Genomic DNA, 21,353 nt, shown 5'->3' with positions numbered 1-21,353 from the left:
ACAAAGAAGACAATAACATGGATCATGATTCCAAGTATATCGAAGATGGATATCCAGATTTAGATTTGAAGAAATCAGAATCCAGAGAGATGAATGAAAATGAAGAATTTCTTGATAACAAAAATTCTAGATAATTGGGGGCATCATGCTCCACAATTGTTTATTTATTTATGGTTACAATCTTAAATAAAAAAGGTGGCTATAGTTGTTACAAAGAAAGACTTGAAATTATAAAAATAAAGGAAGAAAAATAATTCATATATATAAAATCTAATTTATTGATTATAAACTAGTTTGTCAATATATTCTTTTCGAATACATAGAGTCTTATTTTTTGCTTAAAAAAATATCCAAATTTATCTAACAACATTCTTTAATTAATAAATAATTTGTTTCACATGCTACAGATTTCAACAGTACGCAGAAGAAAGTACGAGGTCGACTTTCCGTGTAGTGGAAACAGTATTACATACATTTTCATCTATCACAATGTTATTGGACTCAACATATTTTGCCTTGACAAGTTCCTTCAGAGCATTTTTAAGTGTGGCAGATAATGTTGGCAAATTACGTTCGACATTTGGGCAATTGCTGAGCACATTTGCTTTAATTCGAGTTATGAAATGGATTTATAGAAAAATTTTATTTATGCTTGGTGAGAGTTTATTGTAGCTGAAACTTCTATAATTTACATAACGTTTTCCCATAATCTATATAACAGTTAATAATAAAAATTTATATTTAATAATTAATTATTTCTTTACTCTTCAAAATACGCAGAAAGTTACAGCAGAAGATTTGTGGCAGCAATCAATGGTACAAACGACGAACGGAGAACACACAACGTCGAAAGGACGGATTTCTTCATGGATGAATATTCTGTTTCTCGGTATATTTGTTGCTATTCCATATTTAATTCACAAGATATTGAATAGTATAAGGCAAACTGAAATAAAAGGTAATTATATTTTTCTATTATATCTACATATATGAAATTTATAAAATGAATATGATATATTTTTAAAATAATAATTTATGTATAGTTTCCCTCATCATTAAACTCTTGCATTTGAAAAAAATCAAACCATTTTTATCAAAGTTTATACCTTTTATAATATTTTCTAAAACATTCAATTTAAAAAAATTTTTTTCTTTACAATTCCTGATATTTTTAAGATATACTTTAATATTTTAGTGCTTAGTTTTAATATCTTTTTATAAATGTACAAACATAATATCAACTTACAAACTTACAGTCAATGATCCAAATGAATGGGTCAAGTGTGAGGATCCTGTATGCGTAGCAACTGCAATATACGATTTCACGGCTATTTCCAATGAAGAATTGAGTCTCAGAACTGGTCAAAAAATATGGCTGGCGCCACGATCCTTACAATCAAAAAGTATGCCAGGTTGGTGGATAGCCACTGACAATAAGAGTGTTGGTTTAGTGCCTGCTAATTATGTAACTATAGTGGGACAGTTGAAGAAGAAATCAGAATTAGAAAGTAATGGAAATGCCACTGCGTCTATGCTAATTCCAACTAACATGAAAAATGTAATAGCTTCTAATAACGAGGCTGAAACAACATATGTAAGTACACTAGAACCTAGCACCAGCCAATAAAATACTCATTTCTCTGAGACTAATATTAAAAACGACTTACTTTAGTTCAAATGTAGGATTTACTTGAATCTAAACTTATCTGTTTCAATACGTAGTCACACAATCTCAATCTTATATATGTGGTCTCTATAAAAGTCTTTATAAAAAAACATGACTGATATTCTTAAATAATATATAATATCTTAAATAATGTATCAAATACGCCATATATTTACTGAATATTAAATAAGCAGGGAGCTCTATTTCAATATAAGAATCAAAGGACATTGTAGAAGTTTATTTATTAAAACTTTTAATGAGAATGTCTTTATTGAAGATCTTATTGTAAAATAAAGATATAGGCTTCACTATTTTTAATTTTTATAGTAATATAATATTTTATATTTTAAGTTACAACAGAAGTTTTTTGTATATAATATGTGGATATACTTAAGAAGATCTGTTATTTGTTATAAATATTTAATTAAAGATTAAGATTCGTTAAATTTTTAATTAAAGAAAAAAGGCAAAGAGCAAATGCAAGTCATATTGCAAATGTTGGTGCATGAACGAATAGGACACATTTCAATACCAAATTAGATTTAATTGCTTGAGCACGCATATGATTTGGAATTTATATTAATATAAATTCCAAATAAAAACTTTTTTCCCTTTTCCTCTTCCCCGGCCTCTCTGACCTCTTTGGTAACTTGGTGGTGCTTGTGGTAGCGGTGGTGCTTGCGGTGGCGGTGGTGGTGATGCTTGTGGTGGCGGTGGTGCTTGCGGTGGCGGTGGTGGTGGTGCTTGTGGTGGCGGTGGTGCTTGCAGTGGCGGTGGTGACAGCGGCTGTTGGAGCCGTCGCTCGCGGCGGCGTTGGCGATACCGCCTTCTTCGCTCTGATTGAGGCAACTATAAAAAAAATAATTATTTTATAAAATAATTTTAATTTTATTATTTTAATTTTTATTATTTTAATTTTTATTATTTTAGCCATTTTAATATGTATAAAATTAATGAAACCGATTCGAGTAGATATTAAATTAATTATATTAATTATATTAGTATATAAAATAATATTTCTACAAATTGGGTCCTTTCCAACAACGACACAGTGCGACACAAAGTATCGTTCTATCTTCTTTCAATACCAGTGAACAACAAAGATAGAATGATATTCTGTGTCGCTCTGTGTCGCTCTGTGTCGTTGTTGGAAAGCACCCATTATATACTTATTGCTTGTTGTCGTGCGTTAGGCATTATAATAATGCATCCGGGCCCAGGCGGCCTGGGCGGTAGGCCGTGCACCGGTAGGCCGTGCATCGGTAGGCCGTGCACAGGTAGGCCGTGCACCGGTAGTCCGTGCACAGGTAGGCCGTGCACAGGTAGGCCGTGCACCGGTAGGCCGTGCACCGGTAGTCCGTGCACAGGTAGGCCGTGCACCGGTAGGCCGTGCTCATCCGGCACGTGCTCAATCGGCACGGGTAGTCCCGGTGGCGGTAGCGGTATTGCTGCAAAAAATGTTTTATATATATAATGCATACAATATTTGCACATGTATTTATATACATACATGTATATACATCGATAAATATATAAAGGTCAAATAGAGGTTATTACAGGTTAGAAAAAATCATGGTGTACAAAAATAATGTTACGCCATAAATGAATAAATGAATGCTTTATATATAAATATATAAAATGTGCAATATTTTTATATTTGGGTATAATATGTACGTATATATACATATATAATACGTACATACATATACATATATAAATACATATATAAATAAAGAGAACAATTACTTACCACGTTCACGGTTCGCCATTATGCTAACATGTACTATCGATTATCGAGTGCAATTATATCGTTTATATCACGCGATCTAAGCTTCCATATGGTTTCAGTAGCACAGAGTATATAGAGTATAGAGTATTGTTTTGGTGTCAGTGCAGAGTGTTCTGTGTTATTAGAGTATTTATTAGAATATTTATTAGAGTATTATTAGTATTATTAGTATTATTTAGAGAGCATATACATTCATTATGCCTAAATATACTAATAAGATGAAAACAGCTTCGGCACAACGTGTGTCTTTATCACAAGAAATGCGTCACATGCGACAAGCGCGTGACACAAATTTTTGTGACAATTCTTTTGTTGTGAATCAAGAAAGAATTGATGAGGACTCCAGAAAAAGATCATTGGGATGCGTATCGGATTTCATGGAAATTCCAGGTAAATTACACCAATTATATGCATGCGAGGATAAAAGAAATGTAAACATGTCGTGATGACATGTCGACATCGCAATCATTATCTATGGATACATTTTCTCTATTATCTGAAAAAAATATAAATATTTTCGATGATGATGCTTCTGTGGGATCATTATCAGATGTTCGTGAATTTTGTGAAAATTTGACTAGTTTGTCGATAAACAAGCCGTACGCATACACAGATGAGGCAAATGTTATGACAGATAATGATGCGTTGTCACCGCAGTCGTTTACATTTCTTGACAATTCTGCAAATTCATGCATGGAATCGGAAAGTATGCAAAACAATATCAAAGATATCAAAGACACTGAAAACATTGAAAATATCGAAAACGTCGAAAATGTTGAAGACATCGAAAATGTCGAAGATGTCGAAGATATAGAAAATTTTGTTTTGCATACTGATGAGAATATCGACGCATATCGTTTATATTCTGAAGAGATTAATGGGCGACGTATCGTTGATTTTGAGCATGTTTTTGCAGAAAATATCCACTCATTGGCTCGGCGAATGTCGTTTCGCTGATCTTGTATTACGCGAAAAGAAGTCTGACGGTCTGAAAAGCAATTTTTCTGTCACATGTCGAATGTGTAACAGGTCATTCGACTTTTGTAGTGAACCGACAGATGACAGAATATTGGATGTCAATAGTGATATCGTATTCGGTACTATATTGACAGGGACTGGTCATAAGCAGCTTGAAGAACTTCTTGCTGCTGTAGATATTCCATGCATGGATAATAAAAAATATATAAGACATCATAATGAAATGTCGGAAGCCTTCGCCGCCGCCGCGGAAAAAGAAATGCGCGTGGCTGGCGAAGAGGAAAAACGTTTAGCAATCGAAAGAGGAGATGTCAAAGACGGCATTCCGCATATACCCGTGATAACAGACGGCTCGTGGATGAAGAGATCCTACCGTACTGGTAGTTACGATTCTCCATCCGGAGCAGCTATTATTACGGGATATCATTCTAAAAAAGTGTTATTTGTTGGTGTCCGTAATAAATATTGTACTGTCTGCGCGAGAGCAGCTAAAATTAATGTAGTAGCAAAAGAGCATACATGTTTTAAAAATTGGGGAAGTAATCAGAGCTCCACCAGTATGGAAAGTGATATAATCCTCGAAGGCTTCCGACTTAGTTTAGAAATGCATGGCCTTATTTATAGTCAATATATCGGTGACGGTGATAGTAATGTATTAAAAAAATTGAGAGATTTTCCACCGTATCCTAATATTGTTGTGGAGAAGATTGAATGCACGAATCATCTTCTCCGCAATCTTTGTAATAAAATACGTGAAGCGAGTAGTACCGGTGGTAGAAATATTTCAAAATTGAAGAAAGCCGTTGATAGCAGCGTTATGAAAATTCGAAACGCTGTTGTAAAGGCTGTCGACTTTCGTCGCAATCGTAAAGTTAGTTGGCAAACAAAAATTTCAGAATTAATTAAAGATTTAAATAATATACCTAGCTATGTATTTGGTGAACATAAAGATTGTGCTTCGCTTCAATATTTCTGTAATGGACAACAGAAAGAAGGCGAGGAAAATCTTGTGTCCCAATTACGACGTGCAGGATTATTACAAAAAGTACAAAATGCTATGAAACGCATAATAGAAAATGCCGATAGCTTACTATATAAATTTACTAGTAATTCTGTTGAAAATTGTAATACAATTATAAGTAAATTTATTGGTGGCAAGCGCGTTCATTATGCCATGAAAGGCTCTTATCAAACACGCGTTAAAGCAGCCGTATTGCAATGTAATACTTCGCAAGTCTTGAGTTCTGTTTGTCGTGCGATGGATAAAAAACCACCGAAACAAACAGAAATCATTGAAAATAGAAATATAAAAAAAAATGCCAACCAACTTCAACGAACACGTGCGGCGAAAGAATTAGGTCTCTCTGTTCGTACATCTAAATTTTCCGCTAAAATAACGGCTGATAAAAATTATGGACCAAATGTAGAACGGCCAGATATCGAAGGTAATATGTACGAACAGCTGAGACTTAATCATTATGAAATGTTATTAGAGCAACAACGTAATTATGCTGTATTGGAGTGTGCTACACGGGGTCAGCATGAAAACCCGGAGTGGCACAATGTACGGCGAAATCTTCTCACTGCTTCAAACTTTGGAAAAGTTTGTAGCAGAAGAGAAACAACTTCGTGCCAAAATCTTGTGAAAGCAATTCTTTATCCTCCTCGATTGACGGGCGCGGCTGTTGAGTGGGGTAAAGAAAAAGAGATGATGGCACGAGAGCAATTGCAGGTGGAATTAGGGATAGAAATTAATAATTGTGGTATATTTATAGATGAAACTATCCCATATCTTGCCGCGATGCCTGACGGCATTGTCGGAGACGATACTATCGTTGAGATTAAATGTCCTTATGCGGCGCGGCATGTGTCTCCTATCACTGCAATGCTCAATAAGATTTCACATATTTATAGAATATTTGATAAAACGGATGACACTCGAATGAATCAAAGACACGCGTACTACTTCCAAGTGCAGGGACAACTCCACATAACGCAAAGAAAGTATTGCATTTTTGCTGTGTGGACACCCTTTGGATTGAAGTACACGATTGTCGAGCGTGATGACAGATTTTGGGAAACAAAAATGTCAGCACTGCTTAAACGATTCTACGAGGACTGCTTGGTTGCTGAAATAATAGATAGTAGAGTAGCAAGAAATATGCCTATTCGGGAACCGCAATATGTCATCGAAGCACAAGCGGCTCGGAAAAATGACATAAAAGTGGAAAGTGTTATCGAAAGCACTACTACCACTGTTGCTATTCCAGAAATAGAGCAAGATGACGATTGCATTATAACTGATTACTCGAATGAAAAACGAGATGTAACTGAGGCTGACATAAAAAGACTAAGAAAAATGTTAGATGATGTGATACCTTCTCTTTAATTAGTAAAGAATAATGTTTTGCCCATAGATAGTAAATTAAATGATGAATCGTTAGATTTATTATTACGCATTGTAAGAGAGACTTCTTGCTTTGAAACACAAAGTGTGTTATATTTAGAATACCCGCACATAAGTGAAGCTAGTCGTAGCAATAAAAGCTTACAAATTATTGGCGGAAATTGCACAGATCATTGGCGATGCATTTATTTTGATGGCACCAAACTTCACGTGTACGACAGCTTACCTGATACTACGTACGATAAATTGCATGCTAAAGAAAAAGAATATATTCGCCTTCGTTATCCCAAGATAAACGAATATGATATAATTTTCGAAGAAGTGCAAACACAACCGGATTGCACCTCTTGTGGAATTTATGCTGCGGCTTTCGCTACAACTGTAGCCTTGAAAGGAAATCCTTGTAATGAAAAATATTCCAGTGACGTAAAATGCATGAGACGTCATTTAATTAAAATTCTAGAAAGCAACAAATTATTGCCTTTTCCGAATTAATATTTTTCATTATTTAACCCATCTTTGTAAGCTTTTATTGCTGCCATTATGCAAAAATAAACAATGATAAAATAAGATGGTAGAAGTTATCTACAATCGTCATTGTATAGAACATATAGTAACATAAAAATCTCGGAGAGACGATAAAAGAATATTGGTTGCATTCTCACGGGAATGGGCGTTGGAGGGGCCCATTCTATATTTTATATATGTAATATTAAATTTATTTATGACAATTAAATTTTATGTTATACTTTTGTTTTGAAAATAGTGCATTGCAAATTAGATCGCAATTTGAACTGAGGTGATTGCGTCGCAAAGTGTTAATATCAGATAAGTTTTGTTTTGCAATGTACTATTTTCAAAAACATTTAGTAATAGGTAGATGAAAATTAAACAAATTACAAGCTACAAGTATAGAAACACATAATAAACAAAGTTACATGTAAAATAACAAGAAATATTTTATACAGTATACTTCCCATAATATGGTTGAGGTCACTTTGCGACGCAATCATTTAACTTAGTTTAAATTGCGATCCACTCGAATTATTTATTCGTGTTGTTTATTAAATATGTACAGAAACAATAGCAATTACATAAATTTAAATTTTTATTAACTTCAAATTATAGAAAAGATATTAGATATTTAAATGTATGTTTATATGTACATTGCTTGCTATTGTTTACTGTACATTGTATACATATTATTATATATCTTTATCCCATGAGATGAGTAATCGTACTGCATTTAAAACTTTAAAATAGAAAAGATCTCAAAAATAATTCAATCAAATATATAATTAATAGAAGTTTGATTGCATTGGAAAAAATTGCATATATCATACTTTTACATTTCTTATTATTTATATTATATTTTTATATTTATATTACATATTTTTTTCAATATTTTGTACTAAATATTTATATATAACGATTTTCGGGATAAGAATATGTAACAATATGTTGTAGCGCTTCTATTGTTGTGTTTCCGATAAGCGCAAAAAGTTATGATTTTATTATAAGTAATTGATATTTTAATATTATATAATTGACATTGTTTTCCTTGCAAATTTTATAATGAATAATTTATTTTATTATAATTATATTGATATTAATCTATGTATGCAGCATAGAGTTGCTTGTTGTTGCAGATAGATTTGGAGAAGGGCGGATCACTTTCAATGAAGAGGCGTGGCATACCACTGAATCAACGCCATTATATTGCAGCAGGTAACGTATGCACAGTGGGGGTTTTAGTGAGTAAAAATCTCACACTACCCCGGAAAACCGGGGTGCCTTTTGAAGGTTTCCCCCACGTTAAAAAAAAAAAAAAAAAAACAACGCTACTGCCATGTTAAAAGCTCTAGCTTCAATCAATTAATAATCCAATATAATAATCAACAATTATTTTTATATTATAGTATATAGTATATTTGAATATATAAAAATATTAAAAAATATTTTTTTTAATTGAGAAAAAGAATATTTTAAATATTAAAAAAATATTTTAAATATTCTTTTTAAAATAATCTTAAACAAATTTTTTAAAATATTTTTATATATTCAAATACTTATTATTATATAAAAATAATTGTTGATTATATATATTCATTGGAGTATTTTATTGATTGAAGCTTGAGCTTTATGGCACAAACTGAACATCTTGTACATTGTCTGCATATAATATTTAACTTATTTATAAAATATATAATATATAAGTTTATATATATACACACAAACACAGATATGACAAGCGTTCTTGATTTTTTTTTCAATTATTGATGTTATATTGTATAATCTCTCTCTTATCTCTTTCTCTCTGCTACATAAATACTATTATAACGTGTAAGAACTTACGAGTAACGTATGATGGCTCAATGCAAGAATATTCAATCTCGTAGAAAACTTGAGTTCAAATATCTCAACATCAATTTTTTTTATAATATATTGGAATATAGAAAAATCATAGAAATATATTTTTTAAGGCGATAAACTTCAAAATTTTTATATTGAAAATATTTTAATCATTTTACAACTACACACACTATATATATTAAATGCAAAATAATTCCGTAAATAAATTAATCAAGTAATAAATCAATTGCAGCTACACACACACACACACACACACACACACACACACACACAAATAGCTGGTATGTTGATTTTTATTATTAATTTTTTAAATTTATTTTCTGAATTATTTTGCATTTATATAGTGTGTGTAGTAAAATAATTAAAATATTTTCAAAAAAATGTTTAAATTAATCGTCGAAATATATTTTTTTTATAATTTTTCTATATTGCAATATATTATAAAAAATTGATATTGATTTGAACTCTAGTTTACTGGGTGATACACTGAACATCCTTGCATTGAGCCATCATACATTACTCGACATAAGTTTTTTCACGTTATAAGTATTTATGGAGCAAATTATACAATAACATCAATAATCGAAAAGAAATGAAGAATAATCAACATATTCGTCAATCTATGATTGCTACAAGCTAATGATAATTTATATTCGTTCTCTTATTCTTGTCTCTCTATCGCGCTGACTATACATAAAGTATCGATAAAAAAGTATAAGCAATAAATTGTCAAGTCTAAAGTACCCGTGTCTAACATATATTGTATACTAATTCACTCTCAATTATGCTACTGTTATTATTTATCATTAGACAATTATAAAACATACATATAATTTTTAGTGATATATATATATATATATTTATATATAATATACGCACATATGTGCATAAGCATATATAAAATTTACAAAACGTGGGTGCTTATTAGCCTTGCTACGTTACTGCCTTCTGCTACGGAAGGCCAGAAAGCATTTTCAGGCCGTATCTCGCGTGTAGCATGAGCACGTGATCAGCACGGTAGAGGAACAAGGATAACGTGATTATCGATCCTTGTCTCTCTACCGTGCGTCCGCGTGAGCAATGCAATGGTGTGTGTACGTGTACATACATACCACTACATAGAACCTGGGAGTTCGTTTCTCAGCGTGGCAACACTGAAATCGGAGTTTGGCGTTGTCACCGCGTGAGGTCTCCAACATCAATTCGGAGTTTGCCTGGGTCGCCGACCCTTAAGGCCAGTTATTTAATAATAGTTTAAAATTAGATCGAAGTTGAAACTATGTGCACGTGTTCTGCGCAAAGTTTAAACTTCGATCTAACAATAAGTTTAAACTTATTGAAAAACTGGCCCTTAATGTCTCTCTCGATTTGACATATCTTTTTTATTTATAATCAATACAATAAACATTTTCTTTATAGAATTCTAATTTGTAATCGTTAAAAGCAAACAAATAGGGAAACAAACAGTTTTGCCCTCCGACTTTTCAGAAGTACCACGCTTTGTTCACCGTTCGAAATGATGATCTCATTGTGCGGAACTTTCTGGAAGGTCGAGGATATAAATTGACGTTCCCCGAAACGCAAGCTCTTTTTCGTCCGCCGCTTTACGCGCTCGCGTCACGGCCGCACCGAAACTAGATCGAAATTCGCACGATACCTCTGTAGAGAAACGCATAGTTCGCCTAACTTCGGCCGTTGCTATTGTGCTCCGCGGAAGAGTTCATTCTATATTCGATTGTGTAAAGAGTTCATTCTATATTCGATTGTGAAAAGAGTTCATTCTATATTCGATTGTGTAAAGAGTTCATTCTATATTCGATTGTGAAAAGAGTTCATTCTATATTCGATAGTGAAAATACAGACTGCAGTTCGATCGGAAACAAGTGTTCGTGGTTCCTGTATACACGCCATCACTTTCCAAATCACTCCACGACGCGCACCATCACCATTCGCGAACTTTGAATTAAACAGAAGTTAATGCAATTAAATCCACAATAGCTTCATAATTAAATATGATACATTTTATTAATTTATAGCATAACTTAAGATATTGCTTATAAAAATCTTTGCATTTAAAAATGCGAAATTAAATAAAAAATAAATTATTAAAAAGATACAGTCGAAGAAAGAGTAGAATTAGATATATACAAATAAATTTTTTTTTCCTTACATAATTTTTTTCATAATTTTTTTACATCTCCATAAATTATATGAAAAATATGCTTTATTGATAATGTTATAAAATATGTAATAATATCCTTGTGAAATTAATGCAATTTAATCCATAAATAATGCCTCATAATTATACATATAATACATTTTATTAATTCATAGCTGATATAGCATAGCATAACTGAAGCTATTGCATAAAAAGATTTCTGCATTTAGAAATGTGAAATATAAAAAAAAATTATTAAAGAAGAAGAGAAGGAGAGAATAGAATGAGATATAAATAAAATTCTTGCAATTTTTTTCCTTACATAACTTTTTTTCATAATTTCGCCTCTAGAAATTATATGTAAAGAAACGTGTGCTGAATATGCTTTTCTAATAAATGTTATAATAGTAACAGAAAATGCATCAGCTGCAATTTTGGCAGTAGGTTACGTGATTCATCGCCTCATAAATATCGATAGGAAACGACTTCCTGGAGCGTTGTAACGGATTTCGCGCTATTCCTAAAACCGAAAAGCAGTATCATTACTCGGGAGAGAATCTTTGAAAGTCGCACATATTGCGATGCACCAGTGGTGCCGTTTCCCCTCTCTGTCTCGCACATGAATTATTTTACAAATGTGTCAAATCGTAAATATCTCCGTCGTCTTCGAGAAAATATCAAAAACTGTATTCTGGAATGTTACAAAAAAAGACCATCTAGATTTTACATCGTGGAAATTTTCATGCGCGCGTTATGAAATAATACGCGGCAAATTATTATCTGTATAAAAACTATCGTTCAACTTTTTAAAATTCTAACTTTCAAAAAATTAATAAAATATCTGAGATTATTGCGGAATATAATCACAGCAATGCGAAACGAAGTAATAGTAGTAATTAAAGGAGCGTGCAAGATTCTCCTGCTGCAAAGCTAAATGCAATCTCGAGACTGGGCGTGCGCAAAAAGTTGTATATCGTCAGATTCATCCGTTTGATAATTAGTAAGATTTGCATCCATTTACTTTGTTATTCGGGCGCAATAATCCAAACTACCTACTGGCTACGCGGATATCTCGGCGCGGAAATATCTCGGATGAAAATCGCAAAGGCATCCAATATTGTACTTTCTCGGTGAGAGATCGCAGTTTCTGCTTCACGACCACAGACTGGGCTCTGGTACAGCTGAATCCTCAAGTAACTGCGAAACTTTCGTAGCCTTGTAACCACTCGACGTACATCTTCTACATCGTACATATTTTCCCTCTTTCTTATTCTATTCTCTCTCATCCCCTTTTCCCTCCCTTTCCCTCTCTCCTCTCTCTCTCTCTCTTCATCCATCTTATTAGCTCTTGATAATCGTTCTACATCTTTGCCGCGGGAATATGCCAATATTCTGTCAAAAAAATCTAACGAGCTAAACTTCATAACATCGATTCTATTAAACGCGTGCGGACGCCTTCGAAAACAATATACCCGAAGTTTGCAGAGAGTTGGTCGGCCTGCTCTCCTTCTCTGCTCCGGGTTACAGAACTTTATGGAACATCAACGCGAGCGGGGTGACTCTAGCAGTCCAAATTGTTGCGGTGGCAACGGCATTCCCCGAATTCTTTCGCAACATTTTCGGCGACATCGGGTCCATAAAAAAAAATTTTTTTTAATAAAAAACGATCGCTCTGCAATTTTATAAAATATATGAGAGTGCTTTTATGTGACACTTCGTACCGTTCGTATATCAAAGTATTGTATAGTATATATAAATTGTATGTATATTGGTAGCATGTATGATATATATACATATATATATATGTATATATAACATATATGTATATATGTATGTATATACAGGGTGTCCGGTAATAGTCGCATCAACCGTCGTGTGCAGATAGAGCTAGTTAAACCGAGTAGAAAAGTCCTCTACCATTTTGCGATATTCTCAATAATAAGAGAGATATTAATTAATAAAGATCGGCCAATTCGCGTGACGACGGCGAGAAGAGACAGCCCAGTTTTATGTCGTTACTAAGCATGCGGCGAAAAGAAACAGTATAATGTTACACGGTTGCTAAGCGCGCGATGAAGCGGGGTGGAGCGCTTTACAAAAGACAGTAACTCCATACGAGTAGCGCTAACTCTGGACCGCCGAGTGGGCTGTCTCTTCTCGCCGCACGCTTATCATCGCGCGAATTGGCTGATTTTCTTTAATTTATTTCTCTCTTATTATTGAGAATATCGCAAAATGGTAGAGGACTTTTCTACTCGGTTTAACTAGCTCTACCTGCACACGACGGTTGATGCGACTATTACCGGACACCCTGTATATATTTATTTATTTATTTAAACTTAAAATTTATTTTAAATTAATAAAACAATTTGCACGATAAATTAAAAATAAATATTTTATTTAAACATTAAGTCTCGAGTATATGTATATATATATTGTATATATTATATATATATTCTGACGTGACGTTTTTCGTCCGTTACAGGGGCGGAGTAGCCCGATCGAGAGAGGATTGGGGAGCACTCTCTCCGAGAGAGAAAGCGATATTTGGTTGGCGAGCGGCGACTCATATCGTCGGCTCGCATTTAGCTGTAACTCAGATTTATTTGCGATACGGAATAAGTTGAAGTGAGCGGCCACCGGCTACCGATGTACAGGAAGAAACGACCTCCAGTGACGACGACCCTGCAAGGAGAGTGAATGGCCCGGGCAGAGGCGGCACGTGCGGAAACGCCAGGTCATGTAAGATTATATAACGAGGCGCCCCGTTACCCGGTACGGCAATTCGAACCGCGCCGTTAAAACCGTTCGCGGCGTCCGCACGGAAATTCGACAACGACCGAATCCACCCAGAAAACGCCGAATCACCGCCGAAGCCGTATACGGTTTTATAAAACGGCAAGCCCGGAATATCGAGGGACATTCCGTCGCCACTCCGATTCCAAGACAGATCCCAGATACAAATCCGTCACAAACCCGAAAAATACGAGGGGTCGGGCGTACTCAGCCTCCGCCGAGAGTTTGCGGCATTTCGACACACCCCCTTATCTCGACTCCGATAGAAAACGGTCCGGAAGTGGGGCGTGCCCGCTTTCTACGGGAGGGATTCTCCCGTAATCGGTGTCGTCCTCGCACCCCGCGATCCTAGACGCGCAACCACGATAATCTATAAGTCGCGAAATATAAAGGCCCGAATAAACCAGCCTTTAGAAACACCGAGCGCTCGAACAGCTGACGCATCAAAATGTAAATAAGTATAACGCAAGGGCAATAATTCGCGGCGAACGCTTGACGACATAAACACACGCCGACGCCAATTCAAACGCACAACGACACATACACAAACATGCGAACAGATTGTCACGCGTACACCTCGGTAACTTAAAGACACGCCGACAGGAAACAACTCTCTCGCCACGAGGAGAGGCACCAGAGCGCATTCGATAAAAATTGAAAAGTATCCGACGCGCCCGTATACCGCTGTAACGCGCACCCGGATACACCTACCTCGTTACGGATATAGCAAAGCGACACTAATTACCGGCCAACCTATACTCACCACAGACACGCATGAACACTTGTAAATAAAACCCAACATTAATAAACAGAGTTAATTACACCAACCCTCCGCGTTGTGTCTTACCGTTCCTTTTACGAACCCATCCTCCGACCAAGCTATCGCGCCATCCGCCACGTAAAAGAGGACGTTACAATTATTATAATACGATTGATACGGTGTAAGGGCCCGTTATTGCCGGACAACTATTTGTAGCCTCGGAGAGCGTAGAACTGCAGCTGAATGGAGGAGAGAAAAGGCGCCGACATCTCAAGACAGGGATGGATACTCCGGTGAGGCTCCAGAAGCCACCATCCCGAGGAAATCACGGGGAACGTCGGTCACTGATCACCTCGCGACGAGTCCGGCCGTACTTATACAGCATAAAAGAGGCGGCCATCCGGGACGTGCAAGCGAACGGCCACATACAAGTCCGCATCAGCAACACAAAAACGATACCGAGAGTTTGAATTACCCGGGATAACGATCAAGAGTCAAGAATCGATTATCTATCAGGACCTACGCGCGCAAGAGCGGGATCCGTTAGCGCACGGTGCGATAGCGCACAACCCGATAGCACACGAAAAATTGAACACAATTCCCGATAGCCCACATCCCTTTAGCACACATCCCGATAGCACACAATGCAAAAGGCGCATCATCCCGATAGCGCACAATGAAAAAGGCGCATTATCCCGATAGTGCACAATGCAAAAGGCGTATTGTTCCGATAACACACATCCCGATAGCACACAGCCCGATAGCGCACGGTGCGATAGCCCACAGCCCGATAGCGCACGATGCGATAGTCCACAGCCCGATAGCACACATCCCGATAGCGCACGGTGCGATAGCCCACAGCCCGATAGCGCACGGGGCGATAGCCCACAGCCCGATAGCACACATCCCGATAGCACACGGGTCCGAAGCATTCCCCCACACCCCCACCCACCCTCACCACCCCCCACCAACCCACCCCCACCCCCTGTGTGCTATCGGGTTGTGGGCTATCGGGCTGTGGGCTATCGCACCGTGCGCTATCGGGCTGTGGGCTATTGCACCGTGCGCTATCGGGCTGTGGGCTATCGCACCGTGCGCTATCGGGATGTGTGCTATCGGGCTGTGGGCTATCGCACCGTGCGCTATCGGGCTGTGGGCTATCGCACCGTGCGCTATCGGGATGTGTGCAATCGGAACAATGCGCCTTTTGCATTGTGCGCTATCGGGATAATGCGCCTTTTTCATTGTGCGCTATCGGGATGATGCGCGTTTTGCATTGTGTGCTATCGGGCTGTGTGCTAAAGGGATGTGGGTTATCGGGAATTATATTAAATTTTATGTGTGCTATCGGGCTGTGGGCTATCGCACCGTGCGCTAACGGAACCCTCCCCGCGCGCAAGACCCGAGCAGGAAGCTACTGGCGTGCCGCGGGCCCATCGTCGTTCACTGTTCGACCGGACGGCGACTTGCGAACCACGAGGGACACCGACGGATCGCAGCGCATTTTCTTTGTAAGATCGCCACTTCGACTATCCAGTAAAGGCGAAACCGGGGACCCGTGTCTCGATTAGACGGGAGTCATTGGTTTAATGTATTTAGTCTGCCTAAAGTTATAGTTACCAAACACGAGATTGTGCAGGAGACACGGCGCACGGCGCCCGTACCGAGATTCGTCGTAGTAATAAGTATCCGCCGCCCCTCTCTGTCCGGGGACCGCCGTACCGCGTCGACAGTCTAATTTATTGTACGATTAATTGTTAGTGTTAAGTCGTTGTTGAAAATTAATTACCGAATAGATTATTGTGTTTTCGAGTATTCTATGTTATTCTTATAATCTTCTGCGTCGTGTCGTAATTCCGTGTACCAACGAATTATGTATTGCCGCGTCGGGATGTAAAATGATATGTCTATTTTCTCGCCAGGAGCGACGCATATTGAGTAACTACTATTCTGTCGAAGTGAATGAAAATAGACATTGTAGACTGATTAGGCAAGTGGCTGTGACTGAAATATATACATTAATTTTTATATACTGTGTTTTGAGTCATTAACTCTCTCGCTCTCCTTCTCCCCGAAACTCCGGTCACGACGTCGTCTTATAAAAGAATCCCGCCCCTCTGCCTATTTGCGAACTGAGCTACCGAGGTTGAGCCATCGTTCTTAACAGATTACTTAAGTGTGCCGTTTTGTGTGGTGTGGCCTGACCGCACCTGGCGCTCAAGAAACTATTCTGGCTTTACTTTGGCTGTGGTTACCGAGATAAAAGGGCGACGAAATTGCACGGCGTTATAAAAGTAAACCGTCGCAAATTTGGCGCTCAACGTGGGGCCCTCAGCCCGATGAATAATTATTCATTTCAGTCAATTAAATAATTGAACTGACCTAAGTGACGGAGATAATGGGAGAGGAAAGAGAGAATTTTATTTTCTTTGTATTAGCCACCGTTACGAACAGCCTGGAGAAATTCCCGATAACTCTTTCATTTATTGTTTTATTTACTTTGTGATTTGTAATTCCCCTTGTCTATACTAATCTACTCTTTACAGCCTGCGTTTAGTAAAGTTTTTTTTGTTTGTTTTGTTGAGAAATTACTGTTGAGACGAAAGGGGTTCCGAATTTAAAGTGCCACTGTGCCAGTTTTTTCAAATGGTTTCGGCCGATTATAAGATTATGAGGATTGCTTCCTTTTTACGTAATATTATCGCAAAAGATATCTCTGTTCTACGTACGATTGCATCTGATTTTGGATGGGTTATTTTAATCGCTCTCAGGAAATTTTTGCAAAATGCGTCGAGTTTCGGAACTATTTACAAAAATGTTACGCCAGGGTAGTTTTAGGACCCCCCCGTGGACCACCACCTTGGCGTGGTGGGGGGGCTCACCCTTCGCAAGGGGATAGCCCTGCGAAGGGTGCTAAGAGTGGTCCGTACCTCATGATGAGGCACACTCGCCCCCCGGTTTCTGGGGGCTCCCCCTGGTTTCTGGGGGTTTCTCCTGGACTGTGGGAATCTTCTTAGTCTTGGGGGACGGGGCCCACTTCCCTGTTAGAGCCTTGACTCGTCAGAGTCTTGGCTCGTAGGTGGTAAGGGATGGCGACCCGGAATTCAAACGCCCGGTGGCATGGCACCGTTAAGAGAGGGCATTGCACGGCGCTTCGGCGCTTGCCCTCCCGCCATGCAGTCTGCGGCCTCGGCCGCCGGGGTGCTATTCCATGTCTCTGGGGGGGATATTTTCTGGGGTTATTCCCGGGGGTGTTTCCCCCGGGGTCTCGGGGTGGGGCTTTTGTGCGGCGGGGGCCGCAAGGGGAGGGGACCAGCCGTGACTACCCGAGGGGCCTTGCCCGGAGGGAGTCACCGCGGTCAGTCGCCGGGGCCGCTCGGACGTTTCCGAGGCGGGGCCCGGCGACGAGAGTAGAGCCCCAGGGTGCTGGTTGGGGGTCTCCAGGCTGGGTAGCCTGGGTCCCCGTCCCAGCGTCCCTGGGGCTGCCGTTCCCGGGACACTCGGACATATTCTGAGCTCGGGCCGGGACGGCGGAGTAGGCCACGCGTGGTTACCCGAGGGGCTTTGCCCGGAGGGGTTACCCAAGGGGCATCGCCCGGAGGGTGCCACGAGAGTCTGCCGCTGGGGCCGCTCGGACATTTCCGAGGCGGGGCCCGGCGGCGAGAGTTCGTACTCCTGGCCGTCTCCCCTTCCGAACCGACCGGTCAGGAGAAGGTGTGGTCCCTTCCACCGGACGTGATTACCGGTGGGGGGATGGCTAGTCGCCACGGCGTGTAGGGCAGGGCCGGAAAGCGGCGACCCTGTCCGAAGCGTCCGTGGGGTCCCCCGGGTGGCGCCACCCGCTGCGGTAACCCCGTTGTCGGAGGCGGGGGTCCCCTGAAACCTCATGGGGGAGTCAAACCCCCCATGGTGGAGTAAGGGGCTCGGGGTCAGGCCGGGGTGCGGTATTCCCCGGCCAATGACATATGTCCCCTCCCCGGGGGAACTTGGGGCCCGGCCTTGGGGTGTGGCCGGTCATGTTTCGGGGCACCCCTTGGCCAGTGGGGGTATACCCTGGGGGACGGAGCCGCAGCGGGACAGTGGGAAGAAAAGAAATGAGATCCAACACAAAACTAAACGCAACGGAAGGAATGGAGGAAAGGAGTGCGAAGGACCAAAGGTCCAGGGAAGGAAAGACTCCCATACCTCTGTAAAGAAAGAGGAGTATCTTTGGAAGGGAGATCGGCAAGTAGAACTCAAAGAGTTCTCAATATTTCTGAGCAGAGTAGCGTCGGAGGAGAGTCTCTCCTCAGCCTCAGCCTGCTCAAAGGTGTCGACTAAAGGAAGCCTGAGGAAGGAAGCCGCGCAAAGACGCCGGACAAGGGTAATGACTCGGGCAAAGGAGAGGGAAATAATCATCTCCAAGAAGAGAGGGCTGAAAGAACCCGAGGAAGAAGAAGAGGCGGACACCGAGACGGACACGGCTAGCCAACATAGTGAAGGGGAAGGCACACGAGAGAGGCCTGTCACAGGAACTGTTCCCTATAACAAAGGCTTCTGCCCTTGGCATAAAATCACATATGCAGCAAGGCAGAATCAAGAGGGAAAGGAAGAGGAGGAGAAGGAACTACCTCTGCCTCTGATAGAATCAAATAGGGGACCTGGCCGTCCAGAAGAAACCGGGGAATACCGGAAACTAAAGGAAAGAAAGGCCAGGGAAGAAAAAGAGGAGAAAGCACGCTGCGAAAAGGAGGTACTGGACCCCCGATATAAGCCTACTCAAGGAAGGTCATCACGCAGAGTTCCTCGAAATGATACAGGAAAAGGGGGAGGAATATCAAGAGACGTCTATCCAAGATCTGGAGGCTGTGGCGTCAGAGAGGGCACTGGACATATACAAGGTAGCTGTCTGGTCCAAACAGATGAAGGGCGCTTATATTAAACAAGCTAAAGAGGCGGCCGCGGATATATGTGCCGCGGCCACGACACTGGCTATAAGGGCCCAGAATCCAAAAGAGGTACCCATGGAAAGGCAATTGGAAGAGTTGCGCCAACAAATTCACCAACTAATGTGGGAAAAGCAACAACTCACGCAGAAGTTGGAACAACTCACCAAAAGAAAGGCCAATACAAAAACACTCCATCCGATGGAAAGAGAGGAGAAAGTGAAAGGACCGCTCAGCGTAGAAAAAAAAGCGCAAGAACAAGGACAAAGGAGTGGGTTGAGGGAATCTCACTTCCACCCGAAGGTGGGGAGATCCCATCAACCCTAAAGGATGCTGGAGAAACTCCTCTTCTGCCTTTCGGCAGGGGAGCCTCCCCAACGGAGGATATTGAGATGAGGGGGATCTCACCTTCACCCCATGGTGAGGAGATCCCGAACATCTCGGGGACTGCAGGAAGGGTAAGGGAGGAACTGGGGGTGGAGGAGATGGAGATCTCGGAGGATGAGGTCTTCCGGCCTCTCCCCACCCTCGATAAAGTAAATCCCCCTCCCCCCTTGACGCAGGAAAAGAGGGACCGTTTCCCCACCAAAGCGGGAATGTTGCATGTCTCCAGAGGTGGCATGGAATATACTATCCCACAAGGTAGCAAGGAAGAGGAGAATAAGGAGAAGGTAAAACAAATGGCATTAATTGCCATGCTAGAGGGTATAGTAGTAAGGGACCTCGACAAGAGACTCGGGTGCCCGATTCCCACCTATGGGCAAACCCTGAAGGAAAAAAGGGAGGCAAAGCAGCACCAAACACTGCAACAACAACAGCAGTTGCAGAAGGTGCTGCCAATAAAGGCCAAACAAACGGCCCCAGTGGAAAATAGAGCGGTAATGAAAGCCAAACCGGTAATTAGGGATGTCGAAACGTTGCACAAGGCAGTAAAAATACTGCCGGCAACAACGAGAATCCCCAAACAAGAGATAACGAAAGAAACGGAGGAAAAAGAAAAGCTGCTTCCCCAAAAGAAAAACAAGGGGAACAGACAAGAGAAGAAAGTGGAGGGGCCCCACAAACCAAACCCCCAAGCCACAAAAAAGAAGGAGGAACCACAGAAAGACACCACTTCATGGACGGAAGTGGTGTCTAAAAAGGCCAAAAAGGGCAAGGCAACAGTGGCGGATGTAAAAGAGGCGGCAGCTAAAAGTACAGCCCCTAATAAGAAGCAGGCTGCCAACCCAACCCTAAAGCCGGCAGACCAAAAGCGGCCACTTGTGAAGAGAAGAGAATCGAGAACGGCCGCCGTTACGGTGACGTGCCCTCCCGGAACATACGAGAAAACTCTCCGGGAGGCGCGTCAAAAAGTAGATGTAAAGGGCCTGGGCATAGAGGGGGCCAAAAAAAGGGGCATAACGGGCTCCTATATATTTGAAATCCCGGGGGCGAACAGTCAGGAAAAAGCCGATAAGTTTGCCCTCGGGATGAAGAAGGCCCTCGCGGGTAAAGAGGGAGT

General features: G+C 40.1%; 1 protein-coding gene across 1 annotated transcript; it reads left to right on the top strand.

Moving 5' to 3' along the window:
• The first annotated feature begins 862 nt into the window (after nucleotides 1-862).
• Nucleotides 863-1,627, top strand: LOC145935619 (peroxisomal membrane protein PEX13-like). The gene is made up of 2 exons (XM_083037105.1): nucleotides 863-958; nucleotides 1,257-1,627. The coding sequence occupies exons 1-2, from the start codon at nucleotides 871-873 to the stop codon at nucleotides 1,625-1,627; spliced, it is 459 nt and encodes a 152-aa protein (XP_082893231.1). The 5' UTR covers nucleotides 863-870.
• Nucleotides 1,628-21,353: the final 19,726 nt, after the last annotated feature.

This window comes from Prenolepis imparis, unplaced genomic scaffold (assembly GCF_030444845.1).
Source record: "Prenolepis imparis isolate NDT839.2.m4 unplaced genomic scaffold, iyPreImpa1.0 SCAF_4, whole genome shotgun sequence".
Taxonomy (NCBI): Eukaryota; Metazoa; Arthropoda; class Insecta; order Hymenoptera; family Formicidae; genus Prenolepis; species Prenolepis imparis.
The sequence above is the reverse complement of the archived record's forward strand: the minus strand, read 5'-3'. Positions and strand labels throughout refer to the sequence as shown.